This window comes from Pezoporus flaviventris, unplaced genomic scaffold (genome assembly GCF_033815535.1).
Source record: "Pezoporus flaviventris isolate CSIRO_AGI_PZ_B2104156 unplaced genomic scaffold, CSIRO_AGI_Pfla_v1 ptg000010l, whole genome shotgun sequence".
In the NCBI taxonomy this organism is placed as follows: Eukaryota; Metazoa; Chordata; class Aves; order Psittaciformes; family Psittacidae; genus Pezoporus; species Pezoporus flaviventris.
In genome coordinates, this window is record NW_026892558.1 from 3,342,880 (window position 1) to 3,366,337 (window position 23,458).

The 23,458-nt window shown below is 39.2% G+C and overlaps 1 protein-coding gene across 9 annotated transcripts in view; it reads left to right on the forward strand.

The window, feature by feature from the left end:
• Positions 1-22,728, forward strand: part of EPG5 (ectopic P-granules 5 autophagy tethering factor) — an 85,543-nt gene extending 62,815 nt beyond the window's left edge. For 5 of the 9 annotated variants that reach the window (XM_061450550.1, XM_061450543.1, XM_061450544.1 and 2 more), the window contains 18 exons: positions 779-941; positions 1,665-1,807; positions 3,372-3,528; positions 4,498-4,692; positions 5,785-5,998; positions 6,837-6,997; positions 7,118-7,325; positions 8,002-8,077; positions 8,936-9,039; positions 9,508-9,683; positions 10,355-10,540; positions 13,200-13,409; positions 13,545-13,689; positions 15,234-15,476; positions 16,149-16,368; positions 17,830-18,045; positions 19,013-19,130; positions 20,508-22,728. In XM_061450550.1, coding sequence (XP_061306534.1) covers positions 779-941; positions 1,665-1,807; positions 3,372-3,528; positions 4,498-4,692; positions 5,785-5,998; positions 6,837-6,997; positions 7,118-7,325; positions 8,002-8,077; positions 8,936-9,039; positions 9,508-9,683; positions 10,355-10,540; positions 13,200-13,409; positions 13,545-13,689; positions 15,234-15,476; positions 16,149-16,368; positions 17,830-18,045; positions 19,013-19,130; positions 20,508-20,690 — 3,118 coding nt within the window. In that variant the 3' untranslated portion in view covers positions 20,691-22,728. The remainder of the gene's footprint in view (positions 1-778; positions 942-1,664; positions 1,808-3,371; positions 3,529-4,497; positions 4,693-5,784; positions 5,999-6,836; positions 6,998-7,117; positions 7,326-8,001; positions 8,078-8,935; positions 9,040-9,507; positions 9,684-10,354; positions 10,541-13,199; positions 13,410-13,544; positions 13,690-15,233; positions 15,477-16,148; positions 16,369-17,829; positions 18,046-19,012; positions 19,131-20,507) is intronic. The other 4 variants (XM_061450545.1, XM_061450546.1, XM_061450552.1 and 1 more) reach the window with 1 other exon arrangement.
• Positions 22,729-23,458: the final 730 nt, after the last annotated feature.

Sequence of the window (23,458 nt, forward strand, 5' to 3'; positions counted from 1 at the left end):
ATTACATCAGCTGACATCTTCCACAGTTTCTGTTCTCATTTGGCATACTTCTTAAAATAAAGCCTCCCTTTAGCCTGAATTTGTTGACAATTAGTTAATTGACCCATTTGCAGTAATGTAGTATCTGCAGTATGAATCACTGGAGTCCCCCAAAGTGAAATTCTGGGATTATTAGCTTTGTGAGTGAAGGAGACTTGTTTTTAGTATTCTTTCTGGGCGAATCCATCTGAATTATTTTTAAACGCATTTGATGAGTCTATACCTTTTCTTGTCCAATAACAATGTAATTTAGTAACAATATTGTAAACCAACATAAAATGTGCTAAGCCTAAAAGAGAATGTGTCCAATCAATACCAGCACCACTTCTAGGTATCTTTGCTTTTTTTTTTTGTTTGTTTGTTTTCTTGTCATTGTTTGGTTTTTTTGTTGTTGTTGTTGATTGAATAATCCCACAGTCCAGCTTTTTTTGTCTGGTGGAAAATGCCAATTTCCTATAGAGGGTGATCTATTTAATTTTTTTCCAGATTACAATATAGAATAATTAAAAGGGACTCATGCAGACTTGAGCAGTTTTGTTCTTATGAACCTATTTCTGTCTTGCTTTGAAGTGCTATTGCTTTGAATTTTTAACTCAATTTCATCTAATGATCTTACTTTCTAGGAAAGTGTCATGAGTCTTTGTATAGCACATTGGATTGAAGTCTTATGTCTTATTAATTCTAAGCATTACTGTTTTCAGTGAATATTTTGGTAACTTTATTAATAAATGCTTTTCAGAACTGCAGCTCTGTGGGAATCTCAGCATGTTGCTCTTAATAGTGAAATACTGGATACAGTACCTAAGCTGTATGTCAATCGGGAAGAGCAGATTACCCTTCATTTGGAGTGCCGGGGAACTTCAAATAAAGGCTGTCAGGGAGCAGCTCTCCTAACCATCCAGGTACAGACATGTCTTCACTTCTGGTTTGGGGCTGTTGGACATGGATAATTAAAGGGAATTGGCTGAATGATTACAAGAATGGTAGCAGTTGACTAAATAAAGCCATGCATGCATAATAGTTACCTGAAATAACTTTGTGTGTGATGCTCAAATGGAGATGCAGATCAGCAGCTGAAAGTTGTTGCATAAAGTTCGTTTTGCTTATAGCATCCATTCTGAAGTGTTTTCCAATGAGTGAATGTGGGAATATGCTCACTGATGCCCCATCCCTAGAAGTGTTCAAGGCTGGATTGGATGGGACTTTGAGGAACCTGGTCTAGTGGAAGATGTCCCTGCCCCATGGCAGGGGGTTGGAACTGGGTGAGCTTTAAGGTCTCTTCTAACCCAGACCAGTCTGTGATTCCGTGATACGAATAGAAGCAGGAAAATGTTTACAGAAATACTCCCATGTTGCTTGATACATGAATTTCTTGATCCTTTTTATGTTTCAGTCCCTGTGGATTAAAAAGCCATGAATTACATTAGTGTGTGATAACTAAACAGGAGCATGACCAAGGATGCGTACTTGATCAGAGCTCTCAGGGCAAGGGGGTGGGGGAAGACATCTGTATTCAGAGTTCTTTTACTGGGCTTTGCTTCATTGTCACAAGTAGGTGCAACATCAAAGAGTTATAAAAAAAACATAAATATTGTGAAATGAACATGTGTTTTTTTGTCATTTAGTTTGAAGGGAAGTATAAAAATGAAGCAGTGAGCCAGCAGCTTCATGCTTTGCGTAAAGAAGTGAGACAACTGCTGGCAGAAGCCAAGAAGCCGCCTTCTCTGGGTGTTGTGGAAGCAGCAGTACATGTGGAAAATTTTATAACGTAGGTTGTCCAGACACTGGTTTAGGTAGTGATGTTTTGTATTTCTTTTTCTGTGTGTTAGAGTTCAAAATGTGAAACCTGTTTGTGTATTTTTCATAATGGTTATCAGCTTGGGTCAGCAATCGAGCTGGAATGCTGAGGCCTGTGTGTTTGTAATGCAGACACCTAAAGAAATAACACTTATTATTAGAAGGTCATTCACCCTCAGAAAGGCATACAGTATTGTTTTCTACTTCTCTTTATTGTACTGTGTATTAGAATAGCCTGAAAGCACACTGAGTGATGACAGGGATGATATGTTAAACTTTAGGAAGTGGCAGATTTGTACCACAGCTGTCTCAGCTGTGGGCTAAACTACATGTTTTTAATATCTCTCTCTGTATTTTTTTCCTGTTACAGTTCAGTTCTTTACTAGAGAGTTGTGATTTGAAGTAGTTTTTCAATATATGAAACAGAACTGCAGTGGAAGAGAGCTATGTAATACCACTTTTGTTGGAGAATGGTGAACAAATGGATTAATCCAAAGCGCTCTTCCTCTTGAAGACCTTTCAGAGTTCATCCCAGGGGTCCAGTTTTGCAACACCATTCCTCTCCAGCTTCTGGACTGGGGTTCTTTTAGAGCAGTTGTGTTCCCACAGAGTGTAGTCACAGTACAAGTGAAAATGTTTTGTTGCTGTTTGTGTATATTCATTCTTGCTCATTAATCTGAAAAATTCTGTGGATGAGCTAGTTCTTCACATTTACATCTGTGGAATTGCATTTCTTCAAATGTTTTAATTAAGACTCAGTGAAGATGGGGTTTGAGCTAAAAAAAACCATTTATTTGTCAATAAATTGTTTCTGTTTTAATTCTTCCACAGAGCTTGTTAAGTAAAGCGAGGTAAATTTTCTTGCGGTACAGATGTAATAGAGGTGGCCTAAAAACATTAGGAACCCATGATTTAAGGGAGAAATAGTGTCTTGGAACTATGCTGTGAAAAACCTTTTGATGATCACTTTCTGACTAGTTATGAAGACTTTCTGAGGTTTGGAGGCAGCAAAATTAATTGACCTCAACAGCGGCTGTTCAGCCTTGATATGAGAAGGCTCAGGGGGTTCTCATCAACGTATAGAAACACCTGAAGAGTGGATGCAATGAAGATGGAACTAGGCTCTTTCCAGGGTTGCCCAGTGACAGGATAAGAGGCAGTGGGCACAAACTAAGATGCAAGAGGTTCCCTCTGAACATCAGGAAACACTTTTTTACTGTGAGGGATGACACAGGCTGCGCAGATACATGAAGTATCCATCCTTGGCGATACTCAGAAGCCATCTGGACATAGTTCTGGGCAACTAGCTGTAGGTGGCCTTGCTTCAGCAAGGGGGTTGGTCCAGATGTCTTCCAGAGGTCCCTCCCAACCTCAACCATGCTGTGATTCTGTGAACCCGTGCCTGATTATCATGTAAGCCAGAAATACCTATCTCAAGGCTATACACTGGCAAGAAACCTTTCTTTATTTTTACAGATTGTTTGCCATATCTAAATTTAATCTGTGCTTTTTTTTTTTTTTTTAAATCCTGTCAGGGCCTTAATAAATATCTACAAGGTGCAGCCTATGCCTGCAATCAAGAAAGTTGGAATTAGTTTGTTTTTTACGTTAGTGGAATATGTGTGTGATGAAACTCAACGCAGTCCTCCCACAAGGCAGTTCTTTACATCCTGCATTGAGATTCTAGGCCAAGTGAGTTTATTCTCCTGATTTTTGGATGTCTAATGCTTATTCCAATTGCCTGCTGATGTTAGGGGTCTAAAACATTCAGAAGTCTGAAAATGAACTTCTATGCTTCCATTCAGTTTTGCTTTCAACCATTTGTATAATATACAGAGTCTTTAGGAGAGTTTAAGCTTACATATAAGCAAAATAAAAGCTGTTCCTCTGAGATGCCTGCTTAGTGCTAATAAATGCTATCTGTGTTAGGTAAATGCTATGATAGGCTGAATTTTTGGGCAGGTAGCTAATGTTTGGGTACCTCCAGTGCATAACAGTGGTTTTGGAATATATTTTGCTGTTACCAATAACTTTCCAGCTGATAAGTATCTTGTCAACCTAGACATCTCTCGCACAGACTTGCAGTATTCTTTGTGTAGGGAGTTAGCCAAAAGTTTGGTAGAGAACGTAAGTTCTTGGTGGTGGTGATAGTGTTATTTGTGGGGAACACATCACGTGGTGCTCTGACAAAAAGCATTAGCCTCTGCTTTGGGTCCAAGTATTTATTTTCATCTCAAAATACACATTTTTTTCCCACAAGCAGCTGTCCTTAAGTGCCTCTAGCAGCTGAAGTGATGAAAAGCTCTTCACAGCCCTAGTTCTGCTTAAATTTTTCCTAGTATTAGGCAGGGCTGCTGAAACTTGGATTCATTTTCTTAAGCTATTCCATGAAAAAAATTGTATTTCTAGGTAATTTTAGACAACGTGTGGTCACAAGTGCTGTTCTTCAGTGTGCTAGGGAAGCATGTTTATTTTACATGATATCTTGTAGAACAGCAGTGTTTAGTTAGTGATGATCTCATACAGTCTGTCGTTTTTTGAGAAAATCTTTCTTTTTAAAAAAGACCAGAACTGTGCTTGCCTCTACAAACAGTTCCAAGAGGAGTGTGCTCCAATAGATTCATACTAAGGTACTTTTCTCACTATTCCCAATTTCATCAGGTGTTCATCAGTGGGACCAAGTCAGAGTGTAAACGTCTCCTCCAGACGATCCTGCAGAACCGGAGGCTCTGTACTCTGCTTTCCCCTTACTTCACTCCTGTTGCCTCTCCCAGTGAATTTGTGGCTTTATATGAAAAAGTTGTGGCCTTTCTGAGTGAGGATAGCAGTGATGTTGTCTTCATGCTGCTGACAAAGGTAAAGTACTTGTGTATGCTGCATCTGCTTTGTGGGTTGCTTTTGTGGGTGTTCTTTCCCTAAAGATGGTGACTAGGCTAAGGACCAAAGAGTGCAAATGCAGTACTTTACAATAACAGTGACAGGTTCTGTAATTTGATATTGCTAACCCTGAATGGTATATGTTTTATTTAAGCTCAAGAGGGAGTGGAAGTGAAAGCAAATAGGAAGCTAAAGCTACTCTTTCCTAGCCCAGATAGTATCAGTATGTGCTTCCTAGGAGTTAATCTTCAGTGCACTCGTACTCTTGAAATTAAAGCAGACTCTCAGTAGCTTCTTCTGTCTGGTATCTCTTCAGTGACATTCATTAAGATAGCCACTGAATCCCAAGTATCTTGCCAAAATATTTTTTTATTTTTATTTTTATCTTAGGAACACTTTGAAACAGTGTCTGAAATTTCCGTCTCTGCTTGACACCTGTATCCTTCCTGCCTGTCTTAAAACATAAGCAAGTGATTTGCACATCTCTTCTTTCAGGGCTGCAGGATACTGCCTACCTGTAGTGCCATTGGAGAAATTCCTGTTAGGCTTTGATGTCACTGGTTCTCTTCATTAGACACACGGAGAAGCAGGGTTTGGCTGCTGTGACTAGCAGGCAGTCTGTTTTGGCCACAGCTCTGAGCTGTTCTTAGTGGCAGTGATCAGCATTGTCCCTACTAACCTAGATCTAAGCAGATGGTCTAAAAGCTATCAAACTTTGTGCCTCCACCTGAAAATTTACGAATCAGAGAGTAACTCAGTCTAATGCTTGTAAGTGTTTGCTTGGCAGTGGTACTGAAGCATGGACATTGATACACATCTTTATAAATCAGAAAATTCCTGCCCAGGCTTGTTTCATAAATTCTGGGACTTCTGCAACATGCTAAATCATAACCTTTGGAGAACGTTACCTTGGTTTTGAGTTGGGGTTAATGAGGTGCAGATTAATTTGTTTTTTTCTTAAATATAGAAAAACTTCAGAATATTTTTTTTCCCTGATAATTCTCCCTTCTCCTAAAGGTGTTGTGGCTGTTAAAACTTCTACTTACAAATGTGTCCTGTCCTCTGTTCTAGTTTGACCTTACGCAATGGTTAAACATTGCTAAACCACCTCTGTCTGAACGTACTAAGCTTCTGGAGTCTATTCACTTGGCTCTGAATGCATGTGGCCTTGAACCCGATGAAGATATTCTGATGCCATTTAATATCTTCTGCAAGCATTGGACTAACCTCCTCCAATATCAGTTCCCTGATCACTATAGTGATTTCTTAAGATTGTTCGTGCAAAGTGAGTATCTGAGTCGATGCGTACCTAGCCTTTTGTACTGAGCTCTTCTGGCTTAAAAAGACGAACTGTGTGTAGTAGAGTTAAATAGCAGTAAATGTGGAATGATTGAAACTAAGTTTTTATATGCACTTCTATGTGTGTACTATGTGGTATGTTTTTATTAGATATCTTTTAGTTCTACTAGAAGGAAACACTCTTCTGCCGACCAAGTACACACATCGGTGACAACAGATTTTCAACCCATATGTCATGGAAAAATGACTGCTACTGCTGAATCCAGGACACCATATTACAGAATAAGGATGGAGGAGAAGTTTCTATTATTGGAAGCCCTTATTAATTACAGTTATGCCACAATCTGTAATGCAGAATCCTTGTTCTTGAGCACCCTTCAATGTCAGACTGAGAACTGGAATTACAGAGACCTGGAACTGATACTTAAATCTGCTGAAAACATGCTGGTTGACATTGATGCTACTTACAATCTGATGTGCCTCTAAAATAAGAACAAAAGTACTTCCTTTCTGTCAAACTATGTGCTGATGCAGCAGCTGTCTCTTAATATGTGATTGTAGCTGGAGAAGTACTAAGTGCCTGGGAAACTCTCTTAAGACAGCATGTAGTTGCCAAAAGGGAAGGTTAAATTGCTTATGTTTGGGAAATAGAGATACTTTGCACCTTTAAACTTTGGAATTTCAAACTCATGCTGTACTTATTTGTATTTATTTTTTTATGTAGTAGGGAGGTCTGATTTCAGCCTTTTCTGACTTGTATTGGGAAAGGGGCTAACGCCCTTTTCCTGATTATCACAAATGCATTTCCTTCTCTTCCTCCGAAGGCTCATCAGAGCAGCTTCTAAGCCCTGACTGCTGGAAAGCATCACTTAAAGCTTTGGGTTGTGGTTCACCAGTGCCTGAGCAGGCAAGCTTCAAGAAAAATGACTCTACTGAAAATCCTATATTGCAGGATGCAGCAAAAATTCTCCTCTCTGCAGAACAGGTGTGTGCTGCCTCTTTGCTTGATTTATTATGTTTTTCAGCTGTAACAGATGCCTGCCAGTGACAAATAGCACTGCTGTGCAGTCTTTCTGCACCTGATGAATAGTTTCCTTCTTTCCAGGTTAGAGAGACAATAGAATGGCTTTCCACATCTTTCTACAAACTCCGACTGGCTTCGACAGACTTCAGGACTTTTGGCCTGTTTTCAAAGTGGAGTCCTTATGTGGCTGAACTGAATAAATTTCTGGAGTATCTTATTAAACGACTTACTGACATGGAAGTTGCCAATTTATCACAAGAGCCTGTTGGCAGTAACAGAATTCTAGCAGGTAATATGTCTTTAAAGCAAATTACTCAAGAACAGGCATTCAGTTTCTGTGATTTTCTGTTAAAGGCCATTGAAATATACAGTAAAATTTTCTTGCTCTGCCTTTGTACAATGATGAACACATTAACATACAGACAGTGAATGTTCTATGCTACTTCATGTCCGTATGAGACTTTCTGCTTGATCTTTACATGGAGGAAGCTTGTTTAGTTATTTTATGAAGGGATCATACTTCCTTCAAAGAAAAACACAATCTTTTGCACTGAGCAGAGATTTGGAAATGAGTTACTAATGAATTTCATCATGGTGTGCTTTTGGTTTAAGGGAAATTACCAAAATACCTTTTCTTTTAGTATATACAGGTTTAACATCTGAATCGTCATTACCTTCACAACCTCAGATGCGTTAAAGTGATATTAAAACATCTAAGCAATGTGAAATGCTTGTGATTGTTGTTAAAACAACATTGCTAATGTAATTAGTAATATTTTATATATTTTTATATATGTATTTAAATATTGTATTTTACATTTTTATTTGACCAGGAAGAAGTGATTAAATGTTACAGTAAGTAAAGGACATTGTATTCAAGTTTGGAAATGTAGAGTATATTCACTGTTGCTAATTTGAAGGAAAAAAAATATAGAAGGCAACTTCTTTGTTTTGTTTTCTTCTAGCATTACAGTCTCTGTATTCAGTCATTGCTGGACTCTTTAAACCGTGGATACTGGTCTTGGATAAGGAAGATGGAAGGTATATATTGCCTTTTAAATGAATTTTTGCTGAAGTAATGACTTTAGGCCTGTAAGAATGGTTTTCATTATTGCCTGGGATTTTTTTAGTTTATGACTGTATTGTGACTTTCTATTCAAGTAGCTGTTACCTGTGCCGTATCCTAAGTAATTACAGAACTAATTAATTAAGTCTAATTTTCCAAGGCTTAAATTGAGTAATAATTTTAGATTTGTGAAATATTTCTGTTTCCTGACCAGAGCTTGCTTAGGAGAAAAATATGAATGCAGTCAGCTCTGAAAACACTGAAACTTGATTTTTTAGATTCTTTTTTTTAGTTTTCATAATATCTATAATACCTTAGTTTAACACAAAACAGAGAAAGACAAACATATGCAATCCAAAGTGGTATGTAGAGAAACTTCAGGCTAAATCAGTCCTGTGATAATCTACTGTCTTGTGTATCTGTGTCTTCACATGAATAATCATTTGTAATATTATACATTTAAATTTTACTTCCAAAACCAAAAGCTTTTTGAGTTGTGAGCACATCTTCAGCACTTAGAAGGCTGACTGCAGGTGGTGTGTGCTGTCATTCAGAAATTCTGGTGTTTTGCTCTTTAATTCAATTACAAAAGTCAGACAGATAATCACTGCTTACTCAGTGGTATCATGGATCATCAGTGTGACATTACAGTATGTACTTTTTCTCAGGAAGAAGTGAACAGTCTGAAAGAGTTGAGTTTGAGAGAACTGCTGGTGCCTGTGCCATATTGATTTACTGTGCTGTAGGATATTTGAATATTTAAATTGCTTAAGAGTTTATGATCTGATAACTCAGCTCTAAATTTATGTTGCTTTTCTTCTACTTCTTTTAAGTAACCAGCCTTGCTACCCTTGGTTGGAGAGTGACACTCCTGTAGTATCTACCATGGTCTGTTTGTTTACAGATTGCATCAAGCTATTGCATGAGAGCTTTAAAGGTGGGTGAAGTCTACACTGTTTTAATGTAGTGGCACTTTCTGTCCTATCAGGCCAAAAAAGACTTTTGTTTTAGATGTGGGATGTGAGGTGATTTTATCTGTTACGAACTTTTAGCCAGGCTGATCACTGCAGTGGTAGCAGGAGCATTTCTTTATTTCGTCCTTTTATAAACACAAATACAACATAAAAGCAATAAAGCTCTACATGGAAGGAATTTTTTAGAACTTTGAATTGTTGTCCTGCAACTTCTAATGTCCTTCCTGAGGAAGGGCATGAAATCATAAGCTTCCCTGGTTGTTGATTTGGAGAAAAAAAATAAATCTAAAAGCTTAATGTGCATTTTTTATTTTCTGTAAATTTTACTGTAACTTCCATTTATGGTTTTTGTCTTCAAAATTGGACTTCTGTAATCAAGCTTTCCCTGATTTTTTTTCTGTTGTTAATTGAGCTGTTGTCTTTGAATCTAGATAAGTTGTTGCCAAGCCACCATGGGGCTCTTTGGTTACATCTAATGCATTACTGTGAATGCTGCACAGCCCCCAAAATGCCAGAGTTTATTCTCTATACTTTCCATACTGAGTTCAGAAAGCTTCCATGGAAGGAAATGCATCCAGACCATATGCTTATGGAAGAGTTCTTTAAAGTGAGTACACAGTATCTGTTAAATTAAGTTCATAGTCAGTGTTGCCATTGAAGACAACTGAAGAGCTGAAGACAGTTCTTCTAGCAAGTAAGTTTTTAAAGTTTGTAGCATTCACAGCTGCTCATTTTGTCATTGATTTTTGTAAAGGAGTGCTACTGAGTGTTAGACAAAGTTGTGTGGAGCTGTAAAGCTGGCAGTCTTTGTAATCTGACATTGCTCTATCTGAATGACTCATTACGTATTATAGAATCATAGAATAGCTTGGGTTATATTTAATATGTATTTAGTAACATATTTTACTGTTGTCGTGTTTTTCTCACTTCCAAGTTGCCTGAGACAATGTAAAACTGCAGATGGGTGTGGAAATGCTCCAGGATTTACTACTTATCTGTTTGGGATAAGTTCTTCATGCAGTTCTAAACAGGCTTTATTACAGCTAAGAGTTTGTAATAAATTAATTCTTTCTGGCTTGCAGTAGCTTGGTGTTCTATATTGGTTATTTGAGAGGCTTAGTTACATGTGCAGCTCTTCTGGTGAGGGGTAAAATGATGGAGAAGTGTATCTATCTTCTCCTTTGCCGACCTAAAATGCTGCTGTGGCTACTGAAAAATATGAAAGTATTTATATCTTACTTTGGTTTTTAGATGCCTTTTTTCATTTCTCCTTCCTAGATTGAAAGAGGCAGCCCCAAGAGTTGTTTCCTATTCTTGGGTTATGTGTTGTGTGAAATAAACTGGGTCAGTGTCCTCTCTGATGCCTGGAATCCCAACCCTCATCCTCAGACTCACAGCATGATTGTCTGTTTGCTGTATATGATGGTCCTGCTGGCAAAGGAGGAACAACTTACAGGCAAAGAGGTAATTTTTGGAAAGGTTCATACCTGCCTGTCTCAGAAGAATAATAACCCTTTGCTAGCAAGGGCAAGTAAGGTTGTGCCTCACTTGCAAAACTGCTAATTCAGAAGGGGTTTTTGCATAGGTGAAATACCCCAGAGATGGGGGTATTTCCATCTTCCAGAGATGGCCAAGACTAATTCCTTGTGTAAAGCATTTTGTATAACTTTTGTGGAAAAGAACAAGAGCTGCTGTTCATTTCAAAAAGCTTCTGTTGGTGCTCCAGTAGTGGTGTAAAGAGTAAGGAAATAAATAACAAACAGCTTCCTGGAGTTACAAAATTACTCTATAGGCTTTGGAAAGAACAAATAAGTATGTTAGTTTCATTAGTGTTTTAGAAAATCATTCTTATTAAACAAAGCTACTGTGCAGTTGTTTTACCTTCCATTTTTAAGTCTGGGATGCTCCATCATATAGTTTTCTTAAGCCAGTCTTCAGTTAAAATACATGTTTCCTTTTCTCTTTCCTAGTTTTGAAGAGCGTTACTTATAAGCACGTGCAAAGTAGAAGCAGTATTAACAAAAATTTACGTATGCACGTGTAATACATGTGCATATATATATGTATGTGTTATGTACACCTGTATATAGGTCTGCCTGGTTTGATTCAGGTAGTCTGCTGACATGAGTGCAGGAGCAACTTTGACTGGTGGTTGTGCCTGTGGGAAGGATTGGGAGGATCACTGAGTCACATTTATTCTGTCATAGCCAGTCATGTAAATCTCCACTGTGCCTTGCTTTTTCTGAATGGCAAACATGAATGCATAGAGGGATGGTAAGGAATCACCCACTTATGAAAAGCTTACGCCTGGCTCTGTGCCTTCCTGTGTGCATGTTTGTGGTGTTTTCCAAGCTGATCTTCAGTGCTGGTCTTCCAGTACTGTACTACAAGTACTTCCAGTTTCTTGTGTTAAGCGCATCTCAGCAATGGGATTAGTCCCTGTGAGGTTAGTAGTAGCACTTCATCTGGGTGTAGTTTTTTTTTTTCATTGCTGTCTAAAAAGAAAATATTTGTCTGCTTGAACATGTTTTCTGTAATTGTTCAGTCCTTAACGGAAGTGCTTTTACAAACATTTATATTTTACTTTAAAATGCTCCCCTTCTAACTTCATATGATGTGATGACAAGTAACAATGATGTAACAACACCTTGAAGACCAGATACATCTTTTAAGAAGCTTGGCACTGCTTGCTCCTGAGTTACTGGGGACAAATTACTTCATCTGTAGGTTGAGTTTTCTTGTTCCCTTGCTCTGAAGGGGGATTTGATAATTTCTGATTTCTCAGGGCTTTTCCTGTTTCCCCAGTAATTCTGAATTCACCCCTGTATTTCTGAATTACTGGAATAGGAAGGAGAAGCATTGGGTGTTAGGATGTGCTTTCCAAACCCGGTTTTGCTAAGAGCTCTGTATGGGTAAATCTGTCACAGCCTCAGTCCATTGCTTTTGGAGGACTCTTGCAAAGGGGCTGGGTAATCTTCAAGGAGGCCATTTTACATTTGCCAGTTTTCCTCTAATTGTAGTGTCTTCCATTGTCTATTTCCTCTGAGGCATTACAAGATGCTGCGTCAAGATGCCACCATCAGCCTTTGATCAACACTGTATTCCAGTTCAGGAAAATTACCAGAGTTCACATACTTTGACCTGAAAGTATTTGCTAATCAGAAGCTTCTAAAGCTTCAAAAGATACCTGTTTGTACATTGTGTGAGTCAGCCTAAGGAATTCCCTCCTAGCCTCCAGCAGTGTGTTAAACTGACACAGCCCATCACTTGTCTTTTACCTCCCAGGAGGCTCCTGTGACACCTTGACCTAAGCCTCAAACTTTCTCAGCCCTATGTTCCAGTTCATGAGCAACTTGAGAAGTACTTGATGTACCAGAGTCACATTCTTGTTGATGTAGTCTAATTTGGGTTAGCTCTGGATTGTTACAATCTCTAGGTTGTGTGTCAGCACAATTCCAGTATTTGTTCATTATATAACATGCAGAAATCTGGTGTTTCTCAGTGTCTAGGGTGGCCCTTTTATATTGCAGATGTGTATGAACCCATGAGAAGAGGATGATGATAAAGGAAGCTATACTCTCTGCCTCTTATAGACTGCTGTGTACTTGCACTGCCAGTGTGAGTTGTGGACACTGTAGGCTGCTGTACAGTTCAGGGTGGTATTTATGAAAATGAACACTTGAGGAGGAGCTCAGGTTGGAAGATGTTTCACTGAGGAAAATTGAAGGACATGGCTTCTGTCCCTGGTTCAACTGTGAACTTAGGTTTTTTAAAATTAATTTTAATCCTTTTTTAAACCTCTGCTGAAGTGACTTTATGTTGTAGGTCTTTGTTTCTTTCTAGCTCTTTATATGTTAAATTTTAATGTCTCTCACTTTTGAGCCTGATTAGAGCTGCTGCAGCATCCTGGGTACTGTTAAGTGATGCTAGAAGTGACATACGTGGGCTGGCTTTCTGCTTGCATAAGGAGCTAGACTCCCAGTGGTTATCTGTTTCTATGGGTTTTCTGCTCCATCTCCTTCAAATTTTGGAGTCTGGGCTTCCTTCCGGTATTGAGTACTGTGAACGTTAATTTCAAACACTGAAGAAGGTCAAACTTAGACTAATGTCTTTAAATCTTCAGGAATCACCACTCATAAATCTTCTTGGACAGACCAGCTCCCTTCCTTGGCAGCTTGTGGGAATTTCATCTTACCAAAGTATCATCAGCTACTGCAACAGTCACTACCCTCCCTCTGTTATCCTTGCTAAGGATGCTGCAGCTGAACTGATTGTGAAGCTCCTGAAAATCTCAGCAGGCTTTGGTGCATCTTCAGACAGTCATGTCCACCTTGTAAGTTGAACTGGATTTGCAGTGTCTCTGAGCTCTTCTTGTCATTTGCGTGTTCTGCTTTTGTATATTATAGAGTGTGGAAAGAATTCTAGGCATGATCTTTTTTTCTTGATTTATTTAAATTTCGATTAACAGGATGCAACCCTGAAGTGCCGAGCATACATTCGCCAGGTGGTTCAGTTTCTCAGCACCTTAGAACAAAGTGGAAAGATTACGCTTGCAGTTCTGGAACAAGAAATGTCCAAGTTGCTAGATGACATTGTCATCTTTAATCCTCCAGGTTTGTGTTGAAAGAAGTGGCAAACTACTTGAAAGCTGTCAAGATCCCTTATTCTACTTCATGGCTTGTTGAACATCTGTGACTGTATAATTACTTACATTACTCTAATGTCTTCTTTTTGCGCAGCAGGGTATGTTGCCTTGATGTATATATAGGTGGTATATTAGCACAACACAAAAATATGAATGTTTGCCTGTAGAGCTATTAAAAGTGACAGAACCAAAACTAGAAACAATATACAGGAGCTCAGTGGATTCTATTTTCTGTTCTCTAGTTTTTTAATATTTTTTAAAATTTTGTTTGCATCTTTATTAAAAGGAAGGATGACACAATTACTCTCATTGTCCTTCAGGGATGGGATTCTAGAAAAGAGTTCCAACCTGGTGTGCAATTTGGAAAACTGACTGTTGGAAGTAGGGGAATGATACTGATGTATGCTAATAGTATGGTGTGTCCACACTTACAGCATTTGTATCTTTCTCATTTCTATTACTAATACCAGCCTGAGCTTCCTCTATCAAACCAAAACTTCAGGTGAAATCTGCTGTCTTGCTGTACTACACAGCAAGTCAGGAGTCGTTGTCTCTTCCTGTCCTTTACTCATATAGCTGTGCTAGCAAGAGTGAACAGGAAGTGTCTGAAAGTCTGTGAGAATGAGAACTGTCTCTTTCACTCCTTGTATTGCTACTTAGAGAAGCTCTGTAGGATACCCTCATAGTCAGTAAAATTCTTTGTGACTTCAAGAGAAGTGAAGGCTTGCCTGTTGCTGCTGATGCTTCTTGTAGCCAAGATGTTCTGGACGAGACAGGAGCTCTAGTGTAAGAGGTGCAGATCTGTTTCATGAACAGCTATGCACGCTTGTATGTGTTTAAAGGCTGAGAGAATGCTCTGTCTTGCTCAGCCAGACTGTGGAGTGCAGCAGGGTCACTGGTTTAATGGCACAAAAGCAGTGGTATATGTAAGATTTAGCTTCTCTGTGAGGCATGAAGGAGGCTGGCAGAAGTTTTTTGGAAGAGGCTCTGGAGCACTTCCTTGAGACCAGGAGAACCATTTCAGTACATAGACACTGGAACCCAAATTCAGCTTTTCCACTGAACACTTTCTGTAGGTGCTGGGAAAAGCCTCTTGCTCATTAAACACCTCAATTCCCTGCCTGCATTTACAAAACGGCAGTAAGACCCCCATTCCTTGCAGTCTCTTCCCTTTCCGAGGTAGTACATCGTTCATTAAACAGAGAGGCACCTGATAAGGATGCACAGCAGAGTAAACTGGAGCCCGTCTTTCAGGTAGGGTCTTTTACCAAGATTACAGTGCAAATAAATTGAATGATAAAGCATGTTTACAGTCTCCAAGATGGACTCTGGTATAAAATCACAGTTTAAAGCACAGCTTAGAGTGAAACAAACAAGATTTTAGATTATTCAATTTAAGATATAACAGACGTGAGCCCTGAAATGTTACAATCCCCTCACGCTTCTCAGGGTTTCCTGCTAATCCCAGTGTTCAGTCCCATAATATCTTTTTGGAACTATCTTGGCTTTCAGATATGGACCTGCAAATGCGTCACATGGCCCTCAGCAGCCTCTTCACAGAAACACTGATGATGATGAACAATTCTAGAGTGACAACTGCTGAGTCTCTACGAGGGAGCTTGCGAAAGTGGGTTGACAGCAAAGTGCACGGGTTGCTGGCGATGCCCCTCCTTACAGCAGCATGTCAGAGCCTGGCCTCTGTGAGGCACATGGCAGAGACGACAGAAGCCTGTATCACTGCTTACTTCAGTGAAGGTAGGAGCCTGTCTTCTACTGCTGCTTGTCTCAAAACATTTGATTAGTCATGGATGCCCATTGAATACAAATCATCTGGAATACTTATAGCTTCACTCTATGTAGCACTGGAACTGGGTTTTAATCTGGTTTCCGTAATCAAAGCCACTTTCTTTGTATCTGATGGCTCCCAAGGCTAGATAGAGAGAAGTTAAGCCATTGTGGTTCGAGTTTTGCAACTGCTCTAATTGTGTTTTCTTAAGAACCATACCTGTCTTTGTGAAAACCGGTTTGCTCTGTGTAATGGTTGCCATTTTTCCAGCTAAAGGGGAAGACTTTTTAAAAGGAATCATCCTAAGAGAACAAAACAAGTATTTTTCCCCTCCTCTAGTGTTCTATAGGCTAATTTAAGAAGAAACCAGATTTCAGTACACCTGAAGGAAAGATTTAAAATTTCATTGTTAAAATTCCTGAATTTAATCCTGACTGAATGCTGGCAAAGTATCTTGCCTTGGCCTCAAGGAGGTGCCATATAATAGTGGAGGGTTTTTTTTTGTCTCCATCGGAGTACCATGGCAAGCTGATTACCTGGAAAACAGCTAAACCAGCCCAAATTCTGTGTTACAGGAATACAGTGAAATAAGTGCTGCTTTCTCACATACTCTTTGTTCCATTCTTTTGTTTTATTTACAGATTCTCCTCACTACCAGGATTTAGGCTGGGGCCCTATACTTGCCTCCCTCCAAGTTCCTGAGCTAACCATGGAAGAATTCCTGCAGGAGTGTCTGTCTTTAGGAAGCTACTTGACCCTATATGTCTACCTGCTGCAATGCTTAAACACTGACCAGACTCTTACCAATGAAATGAAGATCCTGCTAACCATCAGCAAATGGCTGGAACAAGTGTACCCAAGGTAGAAAACTCAAGGCTTCTGAATATGCTTTGACTTCTAATTAGGTTGTCGTTGTATAGGCAGAAAAATTAGGTAGCCAGGTTAATTAGGTTATGTTTATCATCCTGCTGAATGAAATGGCAAGTCCTTCTATATCTACTCTTATGGAGTCTGTCCAATCTCAGTGCCAGCACTAATAGTTGTTGTTAAACATGAGAAGGAATTTAACTTGAACACCTCTGGTGCAGTTTGAGTCAGTTTTCAGTCAGAGAAACTTGATTTCAATGGCAGCCTGAATTTGTGCTGAATTAAAATGACTTTAAGCAAACCCTCAAATCACTGTGGGTTTCACTTTCCAGAATGTCCACTAGGTGGGATGTGTTATGTGCTAAATACTCAGTTTGGCTCTGAGAGACCTCGTGGTCAGAACTGCTTAATATGGGGACTGTACAGCAGAACTGAACCGTGTCTGAACACAGTGGATCTGGTGGGGTGCCCAGAGTTAGGGACCTGTAAATCAGCTTGCTAGAAAAGAGTTCTGGCGGGGGACGGATGAATACCTTTGGGGTTTAAATAATAATACCTTGTACTTAAAGTATGTAACAACTATATCTAAGTTGCTCCTCAAATTGCCAGAATTTGGTGAATATTTTTCCATATTAATGTTGCTAATATTAATATTTGCTGTGAAGGAATACTTTGGGAAAATATATGTTCCCATTATTTCTCGAAATTCAAAGAATCCCTTCACTGTTGTAGGTACCATAGTAATTTGATTGCCAAAGTGTGAAGGATACAGCAAAGCCACTGTACACAGCAAATTAAACCTTGCTCTAAACATCAAAGCTGAGAGTGCCTGGGGTGGGAAATGACTGGGTGGAGTAATGTGAGGATAGTCTGATGCAGGAAACTCGTGCCGGTGCTTTATGCGGAAAATCTGAGCTAGTCAACTTAAACTGCAAACTGTTTTGGAAAGAATAAAAATATCATGGGGGAGCTTCACTTTGTGTTTTGCTTAACAAAAATCTTCAGTGTTTCCTTTTCTACATGATCATATCAAAAGTCTAAATTGTTGTGGAAGCAATAGCTAGTGTTTTCTAAAGTGTTTTATTGGTAAGTAAATAAAAAAGGGTAGAGATAAAGCTTAATTCCTTTTAGACAAGTTTAAATCCACTTATGGCTGCAATATAATCTATTCTCAATTGTAAAACTTTAAAGGAAGCATTGTTCTTTGTCCTTTTATGAACCCTTAAAACCTGCTAGCTGATGTGTGCTTCACATCTGTAACAACAGCAGTCACAGCAGTGTAGTATCTGGTAGTAGTATAGTTATGCTATTTTCATATAGTAAGATTAGCTGTCATTAATTAAGCATCTGGGCTCTTCATGAGCATAATGGGGAGAGTTGCAAACTTCTTAACCAATGCATCTGACTTTTTTATTCATATTTTGCTTTATTTTATTCTTTAAATCTTACCTAAAGCTCAGCAAAGGAAGAGGCAAAGTTGTTTCTTTGGTGGCATAAAGCCATGCAGCTTTCCTTGATTCAGATGGAGCAGGATGACACTGTTCTGATTGAATCTGTCATTCAGACACTGCTGTCAATCCAGGGCAGGCAGAGTCAGCTGGCTGAAGAGAGAGTGACTTCCGGAATACTTGGTGCTATCGGGCTAGGCAGGAAATCTCCTTTGTCACCCAGGTAAGGGCTGAAGGTAAATTAATTGATTTGAGTCATCATGTTAAAAAGCTGCAGCCTGGATCCAGACTGCACAGCACAATGTCAAAAGATGTTCTGAATGCATGGCGTGCCCAAATCTATAAGGTTGTTTGGGCCCATCGCAGAAAAAAATGTACACGTGTTTTAAACTTGTTAGGAAGTGAATATGAACTTCTGTAAAGTTTGCAGTGGAAACAGAAGGAATATGCAGTGATTTGTGATTCTGGCTTAATGTCCATCTCATCAAAGTTTATAGAGAGACTGTTTATTAGAGGAAGATACTTCCACCTCATCTGTAGAAGATAATTTGAGTTGTCCTCACAAGAATTTTATATGATCACATGCACATTGCCTTTTCCATCTTACCCTGGAGGTGTTTGAAGTCTTAAGAGAAACTCAAAGAATTATGTGCTTGTCTGTTACTCACTTTGCTTTCTAAAGAGAGACACCAGGTTTGGTTATTAGGTATTAAAATCAAGTTCACCTTGGAAAGAATGCTACAAAAAATACTTAAAATGTTTGTGGAACATCAGTTCAACACAGTACCTAAACATAACACTGTGCTTATAAAAACCTTCTGGGATGCAATCCTGTTGAAATTGCCCTGAAATCTTAGTCTTGTTAACTCTTTGGTTTGGGTGATAAGAATGTTTCAGAGGCTGAGAAGTGAAGAAGTATTTTGGATGTGACCTGAGGGCTCTAGTTAGTCTTGGAACAGATGTAATATTTTATATGTATGGTATTTTATTGTCCTCTAATATGTATGATATCCTATCATGTATATATTAAAGTGATGCATTTATTTCTAATGCATTTAGAAAAAGGTTCTCTAAAGCCATTACTATGTTTCTCGTAGAGATGCCTCATGGGATAGAACTTCAGTTTATCTGCTGTTGGAGGACTTGCAAATTTGATACCACCTTCTCTCTCTGTCCTTTCCCTATACAAGGTTTAGGGTGGTTGCCCGCAGTTTGTCAGCCTTCCTCCTGGTGCAGATTCCTGCGGAGGGTCAAGTCCGCCTGAAAGCGGGGTCAGAGCCAAAGCTGTCGCTGAAGGCCCAGCAGGTAGTGTGTGCGAGTTGCTGGCTTATTGACATGCCTTCTTTGTGTCCTTGCTCAGCTGGCTGGTTAAAGCTTGTAAGAGTCACTACAAGCATTCCTTCAAGCTAAATCATGCTCTCAGCTTGTTAATTTTGTTTGACACTGAATGCCCTCAGTCTTTCTTTGCTACGGCTTTTCTCCTGGCTGTAAATTCTGAATTTCAGAAACAGGTGGTGGCTTCCATTTATCGTCTCAGGGAAGGGGGTCTATCACGAACTTCTTGTGTGTTCTTTTGCCATGCATCAAAACATCATCTTGGAATTTGCTAGAGATGAGGCCAGCTGCAGCATAGACCAGGTGATGATGTGAGTTTGCTGAACTCTGATAGCGGAACAGTGTGTCTGAGCCTTAAGCTAAAGTGATACTAGGTAAAACTGTTTATACAGCCTTGTGTATTAATATGAAGACATCATTTTCTAGTCTTACATGCTGTAAAGATGCAGGTGAATTTATTGTGTCTGTAAAGAGGACATTTGGAGCATAGTACATGGAAGGAATTTAAAGCAAACAGGAAAAAATAATGCTGCTGTGATTGCACTGCTTTTGAGTGATAAAGCAGAGCTACGTTCACACTAACATTTGTTTATATGAGATCAGGGCTTAAAAGCCCTGTGACAAATAAACATTATTTCTTTAGCATGTGCTCTCACCATGTTGTTGTATCGCTGAGTGCATGAGAAGAGGAAGGAGGAGTTGATTAGAAACCAAAGCAAAGTAACATACTTGGTACAACTTGTTTCTCTTCTCTCAGAAATTTATGAACCTTGTCCAGACATATTTTCCAGTGTTTCCCCTGAGTCGTACTGCCAGCATAGGCTCTTTTACATACAATTTCTAATTTGGCATTGTCTCTGAAATATTATTAATGGAGCAAAACAATACTTTCATGAAAGTAAGATGTTCAGAAGAAGCAGATAGTTAAGTGTGTTGCAGTTTGTACTTTAACGCAATTTCCTTAAAACTGTGTCTTTGAGTTCATGAAGTAAATATTTGACAATATATTTAATACTATATATTTAGTAATAATAGTATATTAGTAATATATCCAGTAATAATAGTAATATATTTAGTAATAAAGTATGTTTAGTAATATTTGACAAGTAATAGTTCCTAACAAGCCCTGATTGAACAGTTATGTTGATTTCAGGGAGTGAACAGCTTGAAAAAAAGCGAGTTGATTTGAAACACTGCTATGTGATTGTATTTTACAAATGTTGTGTTATGAATACTCTGGGTTCTCTGGCACATAAGGATCTTCTAGTAGAATTGTGCATATGGTGGCTTACAAACTGGCTTGTGGACCAAAGTACTCACAGCTGACAGAATTTTCCCTTGTATCTGTAGGCACTGAGTGTTCTTGGATCTATGGCCTCAAACAAACAATATATGGATTATCAAGAGCAGCTCTCCCAGGCTTCTCTGTTCATCAAGCATCCAGAACATTGCTTTCAAGATTGCAATAATCTTCTGTCTCTCCTTATTAACACTCTGTATCCAGAAGTGCATTATTTGGATAGCATACGGTAGCAGCACTGAGCTCACAGAATCATCGTAGAGTCATGGAATCAGCTGGGTTGGAAGTGACATTGAAGATCCAAGTCCAGCCATTACCCCAGGACTGCCAAGGCTACCATTAAACCACATGACCACATCTGCACGGTTTGTGAACACTTCCAAGGATGGTTCCCAGGGCACTTCCCACTGCCCTGGGAAGCGTCTTCCAATGGCTGATTGTCCTCTCTGTGAAGGAATTTTCCCAAATACCCAGTCTAAACCTTCCCTGGCTCAGCTTTACGCTGTGACTTCTTGTCCCATCATCCAATGTTAATTATTCTGGTTTACATAGAATGTTGTTATTGCGCAAGTAATTTTTACCTTCCACTTTTAGTCAAGCCAGAAATGTGAATGGGAACTGGCACTGGCAAGTTTTCACATTTTCAATGTTTGCTTTCTTTTGATTTGTTGGCATGTAGAATTGCTTAGATTTTGTTGACTGAAAACACTTGAATATCTTCCTGTATATGATGCAGGAGAATACGTGAGGACAGGTGTACAAATCATTAGCCAGCAAGCCTTATCCTGTGGCATCTTGAGTTTTTGCTTCGTGCTTTTTATTTTCCACCATGCCATCACTCAGGCCAGTTCAAAGTGAGTGGAGTATTGTGTATGAAAGAGGTTTTGACTTTCTTAACCAGTCTGACTTAATCTTATGTGAGTGTGTCTGGAGACTTGTGAAATCTCTGTATTTGGAAAAAATAGTATTTTAAATTTTGACTTTTTTTTCTTGCTGTCCCACAGAAGTCTGTAGTTGGAAGGCATGCTTACAATCTTCTTCCACTTCTGTAAATACAAGCTAGAAAAAGAACTTTGGGGTTTCCTATTTTCTAAATACTAGTGAATACGCATATATATATATTACTTGATTAAATGCAGGTAACTTCTAGCCAAGTTCTTTTTAAATCAGGGGATTTAAATGCTGAGACGCATCTTCTGGATCTCCAGTGTCTGGCAGGGGATCATTCAGTTATGTTCTTGCTAGATAGGATTACTTAATTCTGAAAGTCTGGTTGTTTAGGAAATACTGATTTAGAAGGTGGACAGCCACCATGTAAGTTTATGTTCTGGCAGAACTTTAGAAGACACTGTGAAAAGGTATTTTTCTTGTATTGAAGTTGGTGATCACTTGTTTCAAATTCTGTTGCCAAAGCATGAACCATGAGTCTGTAAATCTGCTGTTTCAGCTGAATAATGGCTGGTTTTGTTGCCTTGTCTGATCATAAGATGCACTTTTGTTCAAGGAATGCAGAAGGTGAGTGACCCCAGTTGCTTGTCAGTTGTCCCTTTCATTACTGATCTGTTTGAGGTGATCCATGATCCTGCAGTCCCAATCCATACACCTCTACGAAGGAACGCTGACTGCCTCTTCTGTTCCTCCATTAATTGTGCCTTTATGTTTATGACATGGTTATATATGGTACTTGGTACATGTATCATGTTGGTACATGTTTATAACATGGTACAGATGGTTAAAATGTTAGTTCTGGTCGCTAGGGGAAGGAATTGTGCTACCTACTGTCTGGTCAATGATGCTTTGAAGTGTTGCTGTGGTTCTGGTGTTCTTGGAAAAGAAAACACCTTTTTTTTTTTTCTTGACAGATTCTGACAACTGTGCCAGCTGGGTCATTGAATCACCTTTATCTTAATGTGGTCTTAGAGTTCTTTGCTCTATCTGTGAGCCTATACATATATATACATATGTACATCCCTCTGTATATTAACCAGATAGCAACGCAGCATGGTTTTTAACAGGCTCTTGGAAAATTCATGTCTGGAAGAATACATTCTGCTGCTTTCTCGCCCCCTCCCCAAAGACTTAAAATCACTGGTTTTATTAGATTTAATGTTACAGATCACGTTGCAGAAAAAATGTTAAAAAGTCAGAAATATATATGTTTGACATGCACTTTGCAAATGAGATGTTGTTTCAGCTGTTGAGTTTTTACAAATGTTGGATTTATAATATATCTGCAAAGACTATACAAAATAAAAATGAAAAGTCAAGTAATTTGTGACAAGCACTATGATATTTTCAACCTGCTGGAACAATTCAAGTTAGGTAATAATTGTTCTTTGAGAGGGAAGTATGATGGGGAATGCCAACTCAGTTGATGAAGGTCTGGAGACTATTCTCTTTGACATTCTGCCGTTGATGTGTGTGACACAACAGCCTGATTTTGTGCCAAGAGACCAGGAGAAATTTCTTTTATGTGATGGCAGAAATACTGCTGCTCTGTCCTGGCAAAATCCCTCAAACCTCTGTAGTAATGTGATTGTAGGGCTATGCACTGGTTCTGTTCTTTCAGCACTCACACCTGACCCAGGCTGGAATTTGGTATTTATCCCAAATGAGGGAAAAGCTGAATGTGTGAAGGGAAGTGGGAGAAAACTGCCTCCAGTGCTGGTGGTACAGCAGTTTTGCTGAAGGCTTTGCTGGTGAGAAGAGCTGAAGCAAGATGTTGCTGCTGTCAGCAAACACTGCTGACACCACCATCATGTGCATTTTTTTTCACTGTTGTAACATCTCCCTGAATAACTTGGTGCTTAAAAAGAGAGGGTTTGGACAAGGGCCTGTAGAGACAGGACAAGGGGGAATGGGTTCAACCTGCCAGAGAGGAGATTGAGATGAGCTCTTAGGCAGAAGCTCTTCCCTGTGAGGGTGCTGAGGTGCTGGCACAGGGTGCCCAGAGAAGTTGTGTCTGCCCCATCTCTGGCAGTGTTCAAGGCCATGTTGGATG